General features: G+C 37.0%; 1 protein-coding gene across 4 annotated transcripts in view; it reads left to right on the plus strand.

The window, feature by feature from the left end:
- Positions 1-14,886: 14,886 nt before the first annotated feature.
- The window catches only part of GREB1 (growth regulating estrogen receptor binding 1), a 61,501-nt gene continuing 56,568 nt past the window's right edge, over positions 14,887-19,819 (plus strand). For all 4 annotated transcript variants that reach the window (XM_086608392.1, XM_086608391.1, XM_086608393.1 and 1 more), the window contains exon 1: positions 14,887-15,043. In XM_086608392.1, coding sequence (XP_086464518.1) covers positions 14,887-15,043 — 157 coding nt within the window. The remainder of the gene's footprint in view (positions 15,044-19,819) is intronic.

The following is a 19,819-nucleotide window of genomic DNA, read 5'->3' on the forward strand; positions in this document are numbered from 1 at the left end:
TATTATCCCCAATTTACAGTCAAACAGTGGAAGGACATTGAGGTTACAGAAAAAAAAAACAACAAACCAAACCAAAAACCAAAACACAAAAGAAAAAGAAAAAGTGCAGACAAAGGACTTAGAAGAATTTACATAGAACATCCCCAGCTGAAATCCTGAGAAACCTGATCAGCTATTGCGACGCCAGGAGAACCTAATTCCAATTCTTTGAACCCACAGCTGTCTGGGGAGATATGGCCCAAGGGCCGTGCTGTGCAGTGGCTCCTACCCACACTGCTCGGAGTAGCATTCTTCAGAATGGATGGGCTGTGTCTGCAGTGCTCTTTGTATGACTTTTGTGTCTCTGAGGCACAGGTTTTGTGCATGTGTGTTCAGATGACCAAAATACTGTGAAGTATGTTTCACAGCTAGCCAGAATGGGCTGTTCATGGTCTCACAGTGTGGCATGTGCTGCATGCCTGGGAGCATGGAGTGAGAACAGGTGGGTGAGGGCACTGGACCTTTAGGGAAACTGTTGGAGAACTGTGTAGAGTGATGGGACCAAACCTGACAGTCTTGTAAATGCTGCGTAGAAAAGAGAGTGCCTTATTTAAGTACTAGCAGAACTAAAGCAGGGTACAGAATGCCTGGATGTAAACTAATGTGTATGCAGCATAGACAATGGAGTGATCAGGAGCTGGAAGCAAACTGGAAGCTAAGTCATTTAACAGTGTAGATGTATCCATAGACATGCCGATTTTTGACTTTGAGAGTGGGATTTAGTTTGAGATTAAGGATTTGATTCAGTTTCTTGTTCATATGCTTCTTTTGACATTTGAGATGTCCTCGGGTGTTCTGCCTGGCTTGGTCTCCTGCAGGTCTTATGTTGTGTTTGTGGGACATATGCAACTGTCTCAGATACCTGGAGCATGTCAAAGACCACTAAGCATCTATGTGTGTGCAACTAAATTGAGCCCAAGACTCTTAAATGTAGAGGTCTTCATGTAGACCTACTGCTGCAACTCCTGCTAGCCAATGAAGATATAGCCAATGTAGTCAATGGAGCCAGATGAGTGATTCAGCTGATGTTGAAGCAGATAGACACTGTGGCTGATCAGCTGATCCACCCTCTCAGCTCCATTGATTTTATTGATTATAAAGGAAATTTCTACCTAGTGAACTAGTAGATACCTGCAGTCTGATTCAGTTGCCTAAATATAGGTGCCTCATTTCATGTGAGGTTTATCGTTTCAACTGAGATGTCCATAAAGGACTGGCAGTTATGACAGAGGACTTGCCTCAGACCTCTGCTTCTTTGAAGCAGCAGCTACAATCCAGGCTACCCAGGACATCTCAAAGTTAGAAGATGCCTGTGGTTAGGCAGCTGAATTGCAGTCCATATTTCCAGATGATCTTAAAGATCTCCTTTTGTACATGTCCAAAGTACAAGACTGAGCATATTTCTCATGGAGGAGACCATCTGGGCTCCACATACGTACCCTGAAAATCTCAACATGGTATTTGTAGCCTATATATATGACATTTTATGTAAGATTTTATACACATTTCAATATTTCTGCATAAACACAAAAGACAGGTATGGCTGCAACCATTTTTAAAACATTTTGAGAAGAAAAGTAGTTGTCTTGCAATTAAACCAGTCATTCTGCTTGACAGGACCCAATTTTAGTTCTTTCATACACAATCTGCATGCAGAATGCTTCAAGTACTAAGCTGTTAGGTGTTTTGGAGGGATAGTCTCTATTTTTCCATGCTAAAGCTTCTGGACAAATCAGTCATTCGATCACAAATAACCTTTACTCATCTTCATGAGAAAAAAAGCATTAAACTTCACAATCATCTCTTAATTTTCTTTTCTGGTTGTACAATAAACCAACTCTGTTCTTTCTTATAAATGAATGTCCTGGTAAAATATTTTCATGATGCTGCTTATGATTTTTTCTTCTTGTATCTTAGTCTGTGTTTTGAACTTCTGAAAATCTTGTTATCCTGAGGTTATAACCTCAGGTTATGTCCCTTGTTTCACTTCTATTCCAGTGTTCTCAAACTTTGGAAAACATGCCCTGCAGATTCCTGTAAAAAAAGAATTCTTTTCTGTAAGTGCCTAGCATACAAGATATATGTTTTACATACCTTTCCTCATGATAATTACATGGTTAGCTTTCCCTTAACAACTGTTCTGTTAATTCAACACTTAACGTTACTGACTCATTTCACGCAGATTCAGCAACTCATTTCAGCAGGCAGAGCAGAAGCACTTTTCTGATGTATGTTGCATCAGCAGCTGCGTGCTGACCAACTCCCACTGGTTCTATGTACAAGATCTCTTATACATAACCTCCATGCTCATCTGCCATTCCTGGCATTCCTGCTCTGGGTACTAATCAAACACAATAGGCCCCTCTGTACTTGCTTGCCCTTTCTCCTTCTCCTCTGGAACTTCTGCTCCGTGCCTATATCCAAAGAGAGGCCCCTTTTGCTTTCTGCATTCCATCACTGAATATCGGGTTAACATCATCTTCTTTAACACCCACCCTATACTAATATTCTTTAAGAGTGATGTGGTGTTTCCAACCCCAAAGCAAAGTCAGAAAAAAAGCACTGCAGCATTCTAGACTTTATTCTAGACAGCACCCTACACAGTATACTGGAGAAATTTTGTTCATCGATGCATTACAGTTATGGGGCAAGTATGTTTGACTGGTATCAACCAAGTTATACCTCTTTAAAATGTGAATTTTCTGACTTGTGTTATTGTTGATGTGGTAAATTATTAAAAGCTACTCTTTTAAAAATCACGTACTTTCACACACCTTCATATGAATGTTTGTTTTCAGTGTTTGTTTTCCTTTTGGATCTCTCTAAACTTTGGCTGTCAATACAGTCTTTTATGTGTCATCTTGTCAGGTTAATATGTTTAAGGGACGTGATTGTACAGTGCTGATAGGAAACCAGACAGTGATTTCTGCGTTCCTAGCTGAATGATTTTGTACCCTGCTTGAAAATGACATCTCCCATATTTGGTGTTAAGTATAGAACATTTATAAATCTTCTAGTTCTCTTCCATAGTAACAGGAAAACATACCAGTCACTCTCTTAGATCATTACTTACTATTTTCTATACAGTTTCTTTTTCACATTCTTTCATACAGTGCTTGCATCTAACATTTACGTACAGAGTATATATTTTTAAAAATTACCAAATAAACAATGAAAGCTTTCCATTAATATGAAAATTGTTTTGAGTGAAAACACTAAGTCACCTAAATCTCCAAGTGATTCCTCAGCAGGCCTTAAAATTTATTTTTTTCCCTTTTGTGCTTCAGAAAGAGAATCACAAGGTGCAGTTTTAAGATTTAAAAATGTTATTTAAAGCATTTTCATAGTCTGGACAAAAAGATCCTGCACATGTTTCTGGGCCTTTTCTTTTACCTATATTAATGGATGTGTGTTTTCTGCATAGCTAGGTAAAGGATCTGATCTAGCTGAACTTAACCTTACAAAATTTACTAGTTTTAAATCATATCAGCTCAGATCCATGCCACTGAACAACACAGGGGGAATACGTGATCAAGAGTGAGAGACATTCCTTTTCAGCTGAGACTTGAGTTTAGAGCAGCTTGAGCCAGTCATGAAACCATACTCTGAGACTGAAGGGTGAAAACGAAGTTTCACAAGCTGTACTGAAAAATTTCTTTTCATTGTTCAGGGTATCCTGCATACAAAGGTTATACAGAACCTAAGTTCAACTGCAAGCCTAGATAAATGCTTAACTTTACTGATTTCAGTGATACTTAACTGAGTTTAAAATCAAGCACATATCTGATTGTTTCATGGCTTGGAGCCACAGGAAAAAGAAAATTCAATTTTCAGGACGTGACATGCTGCAATTTGTGATCTAAGGAAACCTTTGATAAATACACCTTTACCAGAAATAAACATTTTCTGTACATATACTCTAGATGTATCTTGAAAAGATGCAGTGTTTGTTGAAACATGATACAAATAGCTGTTTCTTTGTGTATCCAGCAGTATATTTGGACATAATCTCTCCAATATTGTTTTTATTTCTTATCCTTTTATTCAGAAGATACAGGCACAATACCAACACAGAGATAATATTGCTACATATCTAATTTCTGTTCTCCTGTTAATCTTTTCTTCTGTTAGCAAAATGAAGTACCCACAGTATACACTTTATGCTTTCTTTAGTGATTTTTTTATCTATATAACGCAAAAAGACACTCTAATTTCTGTAAAAATCCCCACCTTCATTCCTTCCAGAAATCTGCAACAAAATTGTTGACTTTAATAATGCTTCAGACTGATAGATTGATATGTGCCTTGCCAGGAGCACCATGACCCAGCACAGCACTTCTGTATTAATAAGACATAAAGTCAGATCATTTATCATTTAGTGTAGCCAGCACACAAATTAGAGAACAGCTTGCCAGGGTATATTGTGGTCTCATTACTTTGTTTTTGCCATAGTTGCAGAATAGATAGCTTTGAAACCTTCCTGTGCTCTACTGTGACAGGAGAGTGTTCATGTCATGGCGACCCGACTGAGTTGTTCAGTTGCACACAGTGCTGACTCAGGAGCCTTAAGTGTCCTATCCAATTCGCCCAGCAGCACACTCTTCTAAATCAGAAGAAGGCAAGCTTCATAAAGATATCATCACTGGCAGTTACCACAGGTGTAAGATGTTCAGCAGTGCAACGAGAATATGAAACTTTGGGAGTAATCTACTGGATGTCACTGAGGAGCACATGCTTTCATTACGGTACAGTATATTTTTTATTATATAGTTAGTATTTCCCTGCTGAAAAATACTGTTACTCTTTAATGAAAACATTGACATAACGTAAGATAACATGCTCACACTGCCTTATGTTGGTTACTGTTCAAATACTCTAGTTGAGAGACATTTTAGTGCTAATATTCGTATTTTAATCACATGCATATCTCTGCGTTTTGTGTACCTCCTGCCTTGTCAGTCATTTGCTGTCTTTGGAGTGAGTGATTTCCTCTCAGGAAAACTTTGAAATATTAAACAGAAAATGCAAACAACTTGAATTTTTAAACTCTTAAAATAGATAGCTCAGATCTCAAACTGCTAAGTTCAGTTTCTCAATTCGATGAAATTTGAGCTTTGTAGTGGTTCTTTAACTACTAAAAAGTTTAATGCTTTGAAGGATTGCATATTTATGTTCATGAATGTTTCTTATTTAATATATTTTCAACATATAAAACGTGAACTGATCTCCTGATTGAGTATAACTGGATGCTCAGTTTTATTCTGCAATGTAATACATTCATCTAGAGATATATTTGCTATTCACAGATGGTGAAGCATATTTTAGACAGCTCCCATTGTATTTCTTTGTTCATTGGATGGAAAAAATGATCCAGATATAGCATAGTGTGCTCTGTCAGAAGAAATCAGTGAAGATCTCTTTCAAACAGTAAGGCCCTCCTCTGTGAATGAGGCAAAGCCTCTAAACCTGCACATTCTGTGTTTATCCTTGGAGAACTGCCACAGAGACTGTCTGGCTCTGCCTCTGCTGCTCTGAAAGAAACAACTCCAAAGTGTCTTTAAGCTATAACATCCTGCACTCCATGTGTGCATGTGGCTGCCCCACAGACAGCTACTGCACTGCCTCCAGGAATGAGCCTAGAGGGGTAGGCTTGTGGTAAGGAAAAACAGAAGTCCGGTTTTGAGGATGGCTCAAAAGCTATCCTGCACAATCACTGTAGGATTACTCTTTGTATATTCATTTCAGATTCTGAAAAGATTCTTAGAAACAGACTCTAGCACCAGTAACTGGAAGAAAAAGTAATATAGCCCAAGTGCTGATTTCTTAGGATTTTCTTTGGAAAACATGCATTTCAAGATAATCTCTCTCCTTCTGGCTTGCCAGTCTGCTCCCTACTGCTTTATTCTAACATCTCAAGTGCTGCTGTACTCAAAGCTACAGAGCAGATGTGTGTGACAATTCTTGGAAAGACAGTTGTATCTCCTTCCTGGGTAACAGTGAGAAAGCATTTGCGCTTACGGATCTGGGAAAGGGAATGACCTAGACCTGTACAACTTAGGGATCATTTTTCGCTAATTTTTCCACTCGCCACTTTGATCATTGCTTCCTAGAATTGATTTGTGGCACCTCCTTCCCTCCCTTTCTCCTCCCTCTGCTTGGCTTCTTCCTGCTGCTTAACAAGCTCAATTGGTTTTATGTATGTAATTCTTTTTTTTTTTAAGAGAGTTTGAAGGTGGTCTCTAAAAGAATTGCTTTCATCCAAAGCCAGGAACTGATCAAAGCAACACACAAAAGCCGAATGGGAGCCAAGGCAGAGCTGTCTGACCAGCCATAGGGTCAGGGTTCTGTGCTGGAGAAACAGTAAAGCATATCAGCTAAACTATGCTGGAAGCTGCTGATAAGGGATTTTCTCTCCGGTAACACCTGCAAAGTTTATGAGATCCTGCAGAAAAATCAAAGAAATCTGCATCAGAATACGTTGTTTCCTGCAGAGAGGAATGTGAAAGCGTTTACAGGATGAAGTGTCATTGCCTAGATGAATTTATTGGCATATCAGATATTAGGCTCAGTCTTCACTGTTATTACAACACTGGACTATAACCCAGCTCTACATTTGCTTTTATGAAGTGACTCCTTAGCCCAGTTGTCAGGGTATTAAGGAATGACATGCATGATCGTCTGTGAAAAGAAGATTCATGCTAAATCAAAAAAGCAAGTAAATGAAAATCAGTGACATTATATAATATTATCATTATGTCTGAAAATAGTTTTCAAGTGAAAATTATAATTAAGAAACAAGTTAATAATAGATGTGCAGTCATCTATAAAAAAGTCTAATTAAGATTTCTTCCAAATTCTTTTGCAGATGTAGATTTTTATCAGGCACCGGTCCCAATAGTGATTATGATTTTTAAAAAAATTGAGCAGTAATCCAATGTATGATTTTTCACAAAGGACTTTCTACTATGACCAATATGTACTTGTCTGACATTTTTTTTCTATATTAAGATAAACTAAAATAGAGTGCCAGTTTTAAACAAATCAATACTTTAAATGTCTCAGAAAAATTCAACTGTTATTTGAGAGTAGGCATAAAAGCTTCTAGGGTGAAGGAAGTTTAAGTTTTCTGTAGACATAAAGGAAGACTAAACTATATCTTAAAACCAAAACAGTCTTTCATCCTTAAATAATTAAAGGAATCTGGTTGTAATGGGAGTTTTCTGTTTCTCCAGAAAACTACAATATAGACTGTCACAGCTTAGATTCCTTGTCACTAAACTGCCAGCATGCTTTAGTCTGGATCTCCAAGCATAGCTGTAGATTTTAACGGTTTATGACAAGTTAGACTGCTTTGTATTTAGTCAAGCTTTATTTTTTTGGTTCAAAGTAAAGCTGAATTTGTATGAGAACTTTAAAAATATGATTTTTTCTTTTTTTTTTTTGCAGACATATCTGGAAATGCTTTTTTCCTTTTTCTGTAGGTATTTTTGCTGCTGTTCCCTGCATGAATTTTAGCATTTTCACTGAAGAATGAACACTCTGTCCTCCAAAGTAATGTTTGTTGGTTTGCAGTTCAAAAATTTCAGGAAAAATAAGAAAATACTTGGTTTTAGCTGAAATTCTCTTTCCAGTGGCCAAAGTGGATGTGAAATAATTTCATATTAAGAATGATCCATTAAATAGTTTGATTTATTATCTGCCTGAAGGAAAAAATAAAGTAACAGATTTTTAATAGTGTTTTTATTGAGGTTGTTTAACATTGATTTGTCCTAGTCTATTTTCATCCCTTTTGACATGGATCTTTGTGATTTTTTCCAAGGGCACAGAGGGCAGTTAACAAAGGGGGTGGATCTTTCAGCAGGTTTGGAAAATTGTATACATTATATTTCGTTGCAAAGGGGTCTGTATTAATCTCTGCAGCAATCTCCTGAGAATAAAGACATCTCCTTATTAGTTACTTCTGAAGTGAGTGAGAGAACTGATTTCAGTGATTAATAGAAGCAATTTGTCTTGGGATCTAAAGTTGCCAAAAAGCTCAATGATGTCTTCCCACTTCCCACTCTTCTCGGTGTACTTGAAAGCTAGCTTGACACGTTTCGATCTGCGCTCTCGTTCCAACATCCTGTTGCTTGGAAACATGAGTTAGTGGAGGAAATAATCTCAGTGTTAATGCAGAAGAAATGCCGTGTCTGTTGTCAGCCTGATTTTCAAAATCAAAAGAAGATATCAGAAAAAAATTAGAAGAAAACACAAAACAAAAAGAAGTGATGGAGAGATATGAAGTCTCTTCCAGTATATTCTCTTTATGGAAACAGTAGCAGAATTGTTCTTAGCTGTATAAAGATGGTAGGATTATGTTCTCTGTGACCTATCATCGACCTCAATCAGAGACTCTGTGTTTAATCATGAACTGTTTTCCAAGGTGGCATTATTAGGAAACCATTAAATTTAATCTGGTCTGGTCTGCAGACAACATTTCTAATATAATTCTACAGGAGATATATGAGTTCTAAGATCTGGTAACAGAAAATGAGCTGAAATTTCTGGCAAAGGTGACTGTGGTTTAAGTTAAAGGTTTTATGTTGTCTTTAAAATGTAATGGCCAAATGAAGTCTACTGAATTGCCATGACTTTATGCATATATGAAGCGTAGAATGACTGGAGACTTTTAAATGATCTGACAGCTTTATTGCAGTGGAATAAATTATTTCACTAAAGAAGTAGATTTCAATTAGCAGATCCATAAGTGACTACTGATTTTAATCTTATTAGTACTATAGAGGTGAGCTCAGCAGAGGATCATCATTTCATTTCTCAGCAACTTTTGAAGCTTCAAAATGTCTCTTTCTGGGTAAGACTAAGAGCAGAAAATAAAACCCTTTTTGAAGATTTTGATGAAAATAATAGGAATAGTAAAACACTTGTCTGAAAGTGATCTCAAATGAGGAAATGTATCGAAATGTTTCCCACACTCCAGTATGATATTATAGTCACCAGTTTTTGGAGCCCTTTTTTCCTCTCTCTTACTGCCAAGTCATTCTGGCAGAATATTATGAGGAAACAAATTTTACTTCCAGAAACTAATATTTTTTTTTTCAGAAATTGGCAATAGTCCACCTATTTACTATTCCTGTAGGTGGTTTCATACCAACAAATAAGAAACTTAGTAAATTACTTCCACAAGTCATAGTTTTGTGGTACATTAATAACCAGATCACTTTCTGAAAGAGTAGGTTCTTCTTTGTCTTTGCCCATATAAGCTACAGCTGTATTTAGAGAATTAAGCAGTTGCAGGAAAAATTCCTGTGTGCCAGAAATCAATTTCCTGCTATAATGTCATGTCTCTGTTGCTAGCACACACTCTCTGCAGCAATTCCCAGGCACGCTTCAGAAGTTATCATGGGCCAGTCATCATTCCCAAAAGGCATTTTTGATAGAGTAACCTTGTTTTGAGGCTAGTAGTAAAGACATAAGCTGTAATACCGTGCTGAGTTTGGTGGGAGGTGAATATCAGTAAGAGTCCCTCTTAGTTCTTCTGAATGGTCATGAAACCATGAAGGTTTCCCTGCTCATGGCAGGGGGGTTGGAACTAGATGATCTTTGAGGTCCCTTCCAACCCAAACCATTCTATGATTCTGTGATTCTATGATTCTATGAATCAAAATTTTTAAATAACCTGTGGGAATAGATTTACCACACAGTATCACTTTTACACAAAACAAATGTTAATATAGAAGATTAAAAATAATTTATTCTTCCAAATCTGAAGCTAAAGAAAGCACTTCTTAATCAAATTGTTGGTTTTAATACAGATTTTCAGGAATTATTAGAGAATTTACTGAACTTTAGAAATATTAATGGATTTTGGATGTTACTGGATGGATCTAACTCATGTTAAAAGAGCAAAAGAATCTCACTAACAACTTTTCTGGTACTAATCTGTGAACAAATTGTTAACTTGCAGTAAAGAATGATTTCTCTCCCAGACAAATTTTGAATACCTAGATCCATAGCTCATCCAAACAAACCCCCTCATTTTATGCAAGTGATGAACTGCATCTTTCCACAGCGATAAAAAATTATTTTGGAATAAGAGTGAGCTTGGACACATTTTACCATTCTCCTCTTAGAAATGAGACAATAGAAATTACTCTGTTAGATGATTTCAAAAGTATAAAAGCTGGCTGCTTAAACTGGGAAAATGTATCCATTACTACACTGTTTTACTGGAAAGATTAATATAGTAAAGTAGTAATGTCAATTATATTTTAGAATGCAAAAAATTCACAACTTAATGTGAAACTTTTCCTCCTGTAATAATCTGTAATGGTATCTGAGACGGAATTTGTCAACCACGTCTTCCTAATTTCCCATTTAGATCCCTTGACTATTTTTTCAAGCCTTCTTAACAAGCCCTCGAATATTCTTTACTCAGTTTCTGCCAAAGACAATCTTTCTTCATCAGTTTATTTCAATGGGAGTTGTCAAAAGCCCTGGATTAATTTCCATGCTCTAAAGTCCATAGCTTTCCTTAGGATGCTCAGTCTGTCCTAGGCATAGCATAATTTTTGTCCAGAATTGCTGTACTAGATCTTCGGTCTTCACAAAATCTTGATACTCCTCACTAATCTTTATCACAGACAACTGTAACTAAAAAGTCGCTAGTGTGTTACTGTCTTTCATAGATTCATAGATTTCTAGGTTGGAAAAGACCTTAGAGATCATCGAGTCCAACCATCCCTAATCCCATTTTTTGTTCCACTGTGCAAAAGATCTCCCTCCAGGATCTAGGTGATGGGACTGCATGTCCTCCTGCTGCTGGAAATTGCTCCGTGTTATCATGATCAGTCACTGTCATGGCTGTCATGGTAGGTGCTGCCCTCGTGTCCGAGAGGGAACTCCTTTTCTGAATCACAGCAGCTGGAGTTGAACTTGAAGTTGACTCTGTATGTGACAGACATTAACCTTTAAGAGCCCTGTTTTTTCTAGTCACATAGTCCCTGCTTACCACAGGAATCCTGACAGTTCCTTGTTTGGAATTTGAGGGCTGTTCTCTTTAGTAACTAACACACTTCTACTCATTTTCAGATGCCTGGACTTGACATCTCTCTTTGGCAGCACTGTCTGTGGGTTTCTAAGACATTGGCCTGACCTGCTTCATTTGTATCTGCAGTTGTTTCTTAGGCTCCCAAGTTCCTCAGAGTGGTTTTCTTCTTTTTGTCATGGTTTTAAGTGGCTCTTCCAGGTCCAGGTCTATCCCTTTTTTCTCCCCTTTGTATTGGCAGGTATTTTTCTCTGCATGCTTTCCATGGAAACTGACAGTGTGATAGGGAGGTGTCCTTTGATTTATCAGTAGTTGGGGTTGAGGGCTATCCTTCTGTGTCAGTGTGGTGGTGTTTTTTTAATAGATCTGGTTACCATCTATGTTCATAGCTTGGAATTTCACGAGCATTTGAAAGTTTAGCCTGTGCCACCTGCTTGTATCCAAGAGAGACATAAATCTGGGCTGGAAATGCTGAGTTCATTGAAGCAAGAAAATAGGACTCAAAGCCTTTGCTTCCTGGTGCCACAGAGCCAGCAATTTACAATTCAGGTATCACAATCTGAGCAGCATGAAAGAAAAGAGGGGATGACAATCATTGTAGAGTTAGTGAGAAACAGCTTCTCCTTTGCTTCATAGAAGTAATTTCTCCTGCAACTGAGAGTCACTGGGACTCTGAATGACAAAGGCTGATGCTGGCAAAGAAGGTCCTGCAATGCCCATTTTCTGATTGCAGTGGTGTGTGTTTGATGATGAAAAATGGATATAAAATACTTATCATATCTTCCAAAGTATGTTCCTGGATTTATGATTGTGTTTGGCATTGTGATTGTAAGATCCTACAGGTACACGAGAGCTTACCAGGTGTACAAATCCACAAAGCATATTTTTGTTTCGTTTTATGAACCCATTCACATAATCAAATTAGCACCCCAATGGATAAACAAACATGCTTAAGTTGTAAAGGATTCCAAGACATGCCCCTTGCTCAAATAACTTCACTGATTCTTTATCTGAAACATCACATCGATAAGATGCTGTTTTCTGCCATCCTCAGGATTAAATATAGGGTTTCTGTTTTGTCCATTAGTGGGCTCTATAAATCCTGAGCAAGTATGTTAAATCCCTGTAAATGGTACTTCTATTTCTGTTCCTGTACAGAACAGCCCTGTAAACTGTACAGAATAACGGATGACTGTGTCTATGGAATAGAGTTTATAAACAGAAATATTACAGTGCTTTCTCATTCATCACAATTAGATCCAGATAGTGATCAGTAGAACAAGTAAGCCTTCATTGCATAAAGCAGTCTGTGTGCCTATTCATCTGATAAAGCTTTTAAGTTGTTTCAGAATGTTTTGTCTCACTCTGGATTAATAAAAAGACTTATTTTTCATGCTTTAATAAAAAATGCTTCATGCTTTAATGAAGCTTTTCAAAAAGTAAATAAGTTTGAAAATCAGGGGGACCAGTCTGCTTTGCCTGGTCATGTTGAGAACAGGTAGAATCCAGCCCTTTGTAAGACAAGCCTCTGCCACCGCAGTGGATATTCTCTTTTTGCTGTCTCAATGATTTTTAAATGCAAAAAAATCTTTTGGATGTTATATTACATTTTCATGTTTTGGGTCTGTATTTAAATAAAGCAGTCCGTGTAAGAAAGCGTGTGGAATGGATGATAGCAGAATGCTATTCCCATTCCTGAAGGTCTAACTTTGAATGTTAACATGTTGAGATCATGTTCGTTCATTTTTTTTTCTCTTTAGTCAGACTTTCAAGACTGTGATGAATAGTCATGTAGAACCATATTGTGCCTGCCTCTGAAAATGTAGAGATGGGTCCCTGAGCCTGCAGATGGCCCTAACCTACCAAGAGAAAATATTAATTCATAATATGAGAAGGAATTTAAAAGAACAAAGCATTAAATAGGTATCTGTCAAGTATTAAATAGGTATCTGTCAAGTATCTTGGTAATTTTTGTCCCTGTTACACTAAACATTAAACATCAATGTAACAAAGACAAATAGTTATCAAGATACCTGACAGTCATATAAGGGTTGAAAGATGGATTAAAATTGAAACTAAATACTTTGTAGTGCTTTTGTGTAGAAACAGCATTTAGTATAATTCATTTCAGAGTCTGACCTTGGGTTCCTGCATATACCTCTGATTGATAAAGCTTTTTAAGGACAATACTGATGTCAGGCTTTCCTTTCTTCAGCTGTGTTTGGTGTAAGTAAGTGAAGCAGTATTTAAAACTAGAGGAGCCAGAGGGTTCCCATCAATGCAGAAAAGGAGCTGTAATCTGCATTTTGTGTTGGAAGAGAAGATGCATCCTCACTTCCAGACTAGCTCTGAACATCACTAACAGGCTTTGCAGCTTCCCATTTACCCTTCACCAAATGGATGCATTGGAACTACTCACTGCAACTTTTCTGTTTGATTTTGTATATATAAACAAATATTTTGTTGGTAGTGCCTGCTTTTAATTAGATCATGTTCTCAGCACCTGCTTTTAATCTAGATCATGTTCTTAAATGCTGCTTGCATTGTTTTAAAATTCTTATTGTGCTACTATTAATACTATATATGTATAATCAATATGCTATATTACATAGTACTAACCATGCTATATATTATTAACATGACACAAACAAGTATACAAAAATATGATTACGTATGTAAAATATGCTTTACAAAGTCACAAAATGATATGCAAATTGTCAGCTTTGTATGTTGTTTCTTTCAAACCTCATTTTCAATCAAGAGCAGTATGTGGTTTCACAGTATTTTTTCTTTTGATTGACTGATTCCTGCAGGATGCTTCCCAACAGGCTCATTTCCCAAGCAGTACCCAGGGCTGAAGAGGGGCTGTTCACTGTTTAGGAATTACTGCCACAGACAGGAAGCGTTTCATGCTTTCTATTCACAGTTACTTGAGGAGGGAAAGGACATGGGGCCCAGGGCAAGAGCTACTTTGTAACAGGAAAAGACAGCTGACATGGCTTTTGGGTATGCCGGTTCATTGTATTCACTGTGGAAAGCAGGCTGCAGTTAAGTACGTGGGATATTCAGCTGGAATAAACTGACTCCTCAACAACAGAATGAGTAAATTATGTGGTTTCACTAGCAATAAAGGACTAATAATTAAATGCAAAATCAAATAGGTAATTGATAATAATGTCTCATTCTAAAAAAACTCCAATAATTCATGTTTACAGGGCAAAATGCCGCTTAAGGTGAGAAGGAAAAGCCATTATATTTCACAAGATCTGAGTTACAGCAATGCTACATTATTTATGAGACAGCATCTCTAAAAGATGTGTTGAACTGCTTTAGTCATGGAGCCATGATGCTCCATGCAAAGATAAATACACAAAACTGTGCTATTCTCCAGATCCTTTAACATTTATTCTGTTCAAATCATGTAAAACAGGAAGGCTGTTTAGCAGATGAGATTGCTGAGTATTGAAAATGCATCTCCTCAATTGCTATATAAACCAGCGAGTTACTCGAATCACATTTCGAGCCACATCTTCACGAAGGTGTCAAAGCTTGCTGCCTTTCTGCCGAATTACAGAAAGCTGTTACTTGTAGATAACTTCCTGTAATTTACCAGCAGGATCTGCTCAGTGACTGCTGCAGTCAATGTTCTTTTCCTCTGCCTTTCTTTGCAGACAATGAAGCTTCTCTCTTTCATGAGAAATGTTGTAGTCTGACATCAACATGCAGTGATCGAGTTCTGAGTGCTAAAATTGAAATATCTTTTTCTTTTCTTCTTGTCTTTTTTTTTTTTTTTTTTTGAGAAGATGGGAAATTCTTATGCTGGTCAGCTCAAGACAACACGGTTTGAAGAAGTGTTGCATAATTCTATTGAGGCCTCTCTCCGCTCAAACAACTTAGTTCCCAGACCAATCTTTTCTCAGTTGTATTTGGAAGCCGAACAGCAACTGTCATCACTGGAAGGTAGGAAATAGTGGATTTCATATTTCTGCTCAAAAACAATTGTGCTCTTTGCTCTGCCAAGGCTCAGCATTGGCATTTCAAATCGGAATACAGAAAACCAGAAGTATTTAAAGTTATTCTTTGGATTTTTTATGATCTATAAATATATAGATATTTATAAGAATTAGATTAAAAATATGAGCTGCAATGTCTTTTATTTTGGCAAAATTAAGCCATTTGCTTGCTCAGGTTTATAAATATACGTAAACTGAAGCACTAGGAATTGTTCCATTAAATGTGTGGAGGAATCTTTGGAGATGTGGAAATCCGTTATCCTCTAATTTATCGCACACTGCTGAAAGTTATACAGTAAATGATGGTAAACATCTGATAGATTTGTAAAAGATATATGCTAAGACTGATTTTCGCTGTGAATAAATACAGCAGAAATATTTTTAGCTTTTAAGAAGGCTTATAATTACTTTGGGCATAATGATTTCAGTTATTCTGTGGTTGAAAAGGTAAAAATTTAGAATGTGTTCTCAACCTCTCTCATGTGTTCTCTCAACCCTGCACAAGTTGGTATTTAACACATGGGAATTCTCACAATTTTTGTGTGTGTTCAGAGAAGCCTGCCTTCTGAGTTCATTTGCTTAGTCTTTTTTTTCCTTCTTGGAAGCAATATAGTTTAAATGGACTGTGTAGATCTGATAAGCAAACTCATGATACAATTTGGTGTTTTGGTGTGCTGTTATGTGTAGTAGTCTCGTGGTTTTCGGTGAGTTTAGTAGGGTGTGCAGAACATTGACATGTTGGTGCAATGTCATGTTTAATAATTTCATTATTTAGCCGTTTCTGTCAACAGGGTGGTGTTTCATTTCTTTTAATCAGGTCTGCTTCCCCTGTCATACTTTGCTAAAGATGGCTTAGATATATATGCAATGAAGAACACGTAACAGTTAACAATCCACAGTAACAGAAAAAAAAAATCAACTCAAGAAGTAGTAGTAGATAAAAGTATTTTGCACAGATTAAACTCTTTGGTATTACCTTATGGTAACAGCAGAGAAAAGATTTCTTGAAAAAGTAAATCTGCTCACAGCTCTCACATAATTAGTCGTTTCTTCTTTTCTTTTGTTTTGCTAATATAGGACATAATAGTGATTTTTTTTTTTGTTTAAATATATACGCTGCTTGTTCCCTACGCAAAGCAATCCATCTATCAAACCCTTCTATGAGGATTTCGTAAACTTTTCCATGGCAACCAACTGTGATGTCACGAAGTGGATTATGACATCAGTTGGGAAAGATGCTACAGGAGCAGATGCATTGTTCAGGAACACAAGCACGATTTCACACTTCTATAACTTTTTTCTTTCAAGGCTTTCAAAGAACTTTCCAGACTTTGAGGGGCTGATTCTGTTTTCTTTGCAGTTAATGGAAACAGAATTGAACTATAATTAATTAAAAGTCTCACAACAGCCTGGCAGAGAACATTCCTTTCATGAAAGTTTCTGACAACAGGAACTCTGAAGGGAGCTGTAATAGAGTTTTTCTTAGGTTGTTCCTCAGATGGGAGAGGTCTGTGAGCTGGCGTCATACACTCCAGCCTCATCATAAATTGAAGTTTCCATTTCTAGTTACATGAATCCCTGTGCTCTGAAGGCCAGGAGACATGAGAAGCAGAGAGCCATCCTTGGGATCTTGTATAATCCCCGTCCTCCCCTCTCATTGTTATCTTTCCATGGCCCTGGCATTCTCACATGATGATATACTCGGGCTATCCTTGGTCATAGCTGCCTGTTAGTCTTCAATACAGCAAGTGTTTTCCTATGGTGAAGCAGACATGATATAATGAAATAATTTAGAAGTGATATAATTTAGAGAGGAAATAATTTGGACAAGGTAGTGCAGTGGGTCAATGCAACCCAAACGTTTTGTGGATGGATAACATGTTATAGATGTTCAAAGTAGGATTTCACAACAAAACCAGCCACCAGTAGATATGGCTGATATTATGGATTTTTGTCTCTGATGATGTTACAATATAAAAATCGCTAGAGTGTTTGACAATTGAGTGTATAGTCAGTTTAGGAAAAATACAATTGGAAATGTTTTTTTAAGCTTTATTAATCACCTGTTGTAACATGTCATTTTTTTTAGGTCTATATTTTTTTGTTTAAAAAACATTTTTCTACCTCCTCTTGATACATAAATGACCATCTAAATGAGAAAAAAGTACCTAGCCACTGAGACTAGCCTAACATCATTACATATCTGTCATGATAATTTATGATTATTATTATGATAATTCATGCCTGAAAATAATTTGTGCTAAAGAGACTGTGGTGTGCCTGGAGACGAGTTAAATGAAATGCTGGTCCCTTCTGGCCTAGATGTTACATTTTTGTTTGTGCAAACATGTATTTTCCAGTGAGTTTGGTTTTCCAGTCTACACATTCTAGATTTGAAAAAGACATACATGTTATAAATGTATGCCTTTACAGTCATTTATACAATTACATTACCTATAAAATTGTTTGTAGCTACGTAAATTAAAAGTACTACATTCATCTGATTTGCTTTAGACATAATGTCAGATCTCCTTGGCTCCAATAATAGTGGTTTTTCAGCCTTTTTATAATTGATGTGTTTCCTCCCTTCTCCAGACCTGGCAAATTCATGTAGTGCTTAAAATAATCTAAAAACATTATTATTATTTAAAAAAACCTCTTGCTAGATTTTTCATTTTATCAAAAAGGTTGCAGTTTGCTGTGGTCTGACTGGTCGTACATCTCTAATGAGGGTCTTCTAAAGTCTTCTTAATTTTCTTAGCCTTTGTAATTGCAGAACATATCTGCAAATGCCAATAAATGGTCTGGATGTTCAGGAACTTTCTAGGAATGCGCATTAAAAACTCTTTACAAGAGAAGGCAAGCTTATTTGGCCCTAACAGGTTTAGATTTCTTGCATATCTCTGTTTGCCTAGTTACTACCCTACAAACTGAAAATTAAACCTGTGGACTGGATTGCCAGTTATTAGTATGTGCAAATCAGTGAGACTCTCTAATCTAATTCTTCACTTCTAGAATCAAAATCCCATTTGAATTGCAATCACAGTCACAGTTTTGATTCTCTAATCACATCTTATTTCTCAAATACCAAATACATTTCTTCTGTTTTTCTTTTATAGTTTTAGATGCATTTGGGTGCCATCTCTTGGGCTTGTGTGTTATGTTTGTGCCAAAGAGATGTGAAGCTGATATCAAAAGTTGATGACAAGCATTAGTTTTGTGTTAGCATCAAGTCCTATACCACCGATAGCACTGGGACTTCAGTGGGAAAAGGCTGGGAAGCGGTGTGGCAGAGAATGCAGAGCAGCAGTGCAGCAGTCGGCTCCGCTGCAGGGAGATTATTCATTGAGTCTTGTTGCATTCAGCTCTGAGAGCAGCACCATGTTCAGATGTGAATTTTGCAATGAACTTGTGTCTGCGGTTAACTGCCTCCTTCCTTGATCTGCTTTTAAGAGAGGCTGTCTGTACATGGATACAATATATTTTGTGGCTGTTGATTTAAGCCCTGATGCTGCCATCAGTTCGTGGATAGAATCAGCTCTATGAATAGTCTTACTGTGAAAAAATTATACGTATATTAAAATAATTGCAGAACTTAACTTATATTTAAATTATATCTTAAGGAGAGAAGAGTTTTCCAAATGAACTGTCTTAATCACAACTGTATAAACATAAAGGTCTGTGAGAACTGAAAAGAATTCCTTAAAGCAAACAATGCTGTTTATTGTATCTATGAATAAATTTAAATTCAATAAAATATGGACAAAATCTTCACAGTATGCCTGTTGTTTTAATGGTGCTATATCAAGTTACGTCAGCTGACTGCCTAGTTCTGTAACATACAACGGGAGAACTATGGTTTGTGAGTCCACTTTTGCCATCATCTTGTCTCTGGTTTTGAGTGCTTGATTGTGTGTTCCTTTGGGACCGTTTAAGAAAAGATGTGGAACAGACACATGCATACATGGAGCTGTTTGAAGGGGCCCTGCTTTAAAAGTAAAAAGGAAGCAGAAACTGTAGATCTTTTTCAAAACAAGCAGCAGAAACCCTAATAATGCCCTTTACAGGTGACAGCAGCTCATTCCTGTGTATTGTAGGTACATATTTGCTCTTGTACTTTTTTTTTTTACCTGAAAGCACTGTAGCTCTCCTATTTCTTAGTGTCCACTTCCATTTCTTGTCTCTCTCTTTTTTTCTTTTTTTTTTTTTTGTTTCCTTTATGTGAAATTACCTGTTACAGCTGGACAAATCTAACAGTTTACCATTGCCCAAAGGGGAAAATCCCCCATTCTGCTCCCTCCACTCATCCATATGTTCCCATTTTTTCCCTTTTCATCAATTTTGGCATTTTTTGGATCTTCTACTGAGCTAATTTAATACATAAACCCAGTAAAAATATCTAGTCACTTTTGCTCACTTAGTTGGTTTTCTGCTGGATTAGCTGGCTGGAATGACTCAGCACAGGCTCCAGTAAGTGTCAGAGATGGCACAAAGAGAAAGGAAGGAACTTCATGACTAGGAGTGTGGTGGAAGAGAGGAGAGCCAGACTCACCCCTTTTGCATTGCATTTGAATGTTGGTCAAGGTTAACTCATAACACATAGCTTATCCCTGGCTTAAATAGCAAAGACAGAGGTTCACTTTTCCCTTTGTTCACTTTCAGCATTTTTATCTTTAGACTACACCCTTAGAACAGTCATGTTTAACATTCTGTCCTTATCTGT

Source organism: Tauraco erythrolophus, chromosome 2 (assembly GCF_009769465.1).
Source record: "Tauraco erythrolophus isolate bTauEry1 chromosome 2, bTauEry1.pri, whole genome shotgun sequence".
Lineage (NCBI taxonomy): Eukaryota > Metazoa > Chordata > Aves > Musophagiformes > Musophagidae > Tauraco > Tauraco erythrolophus.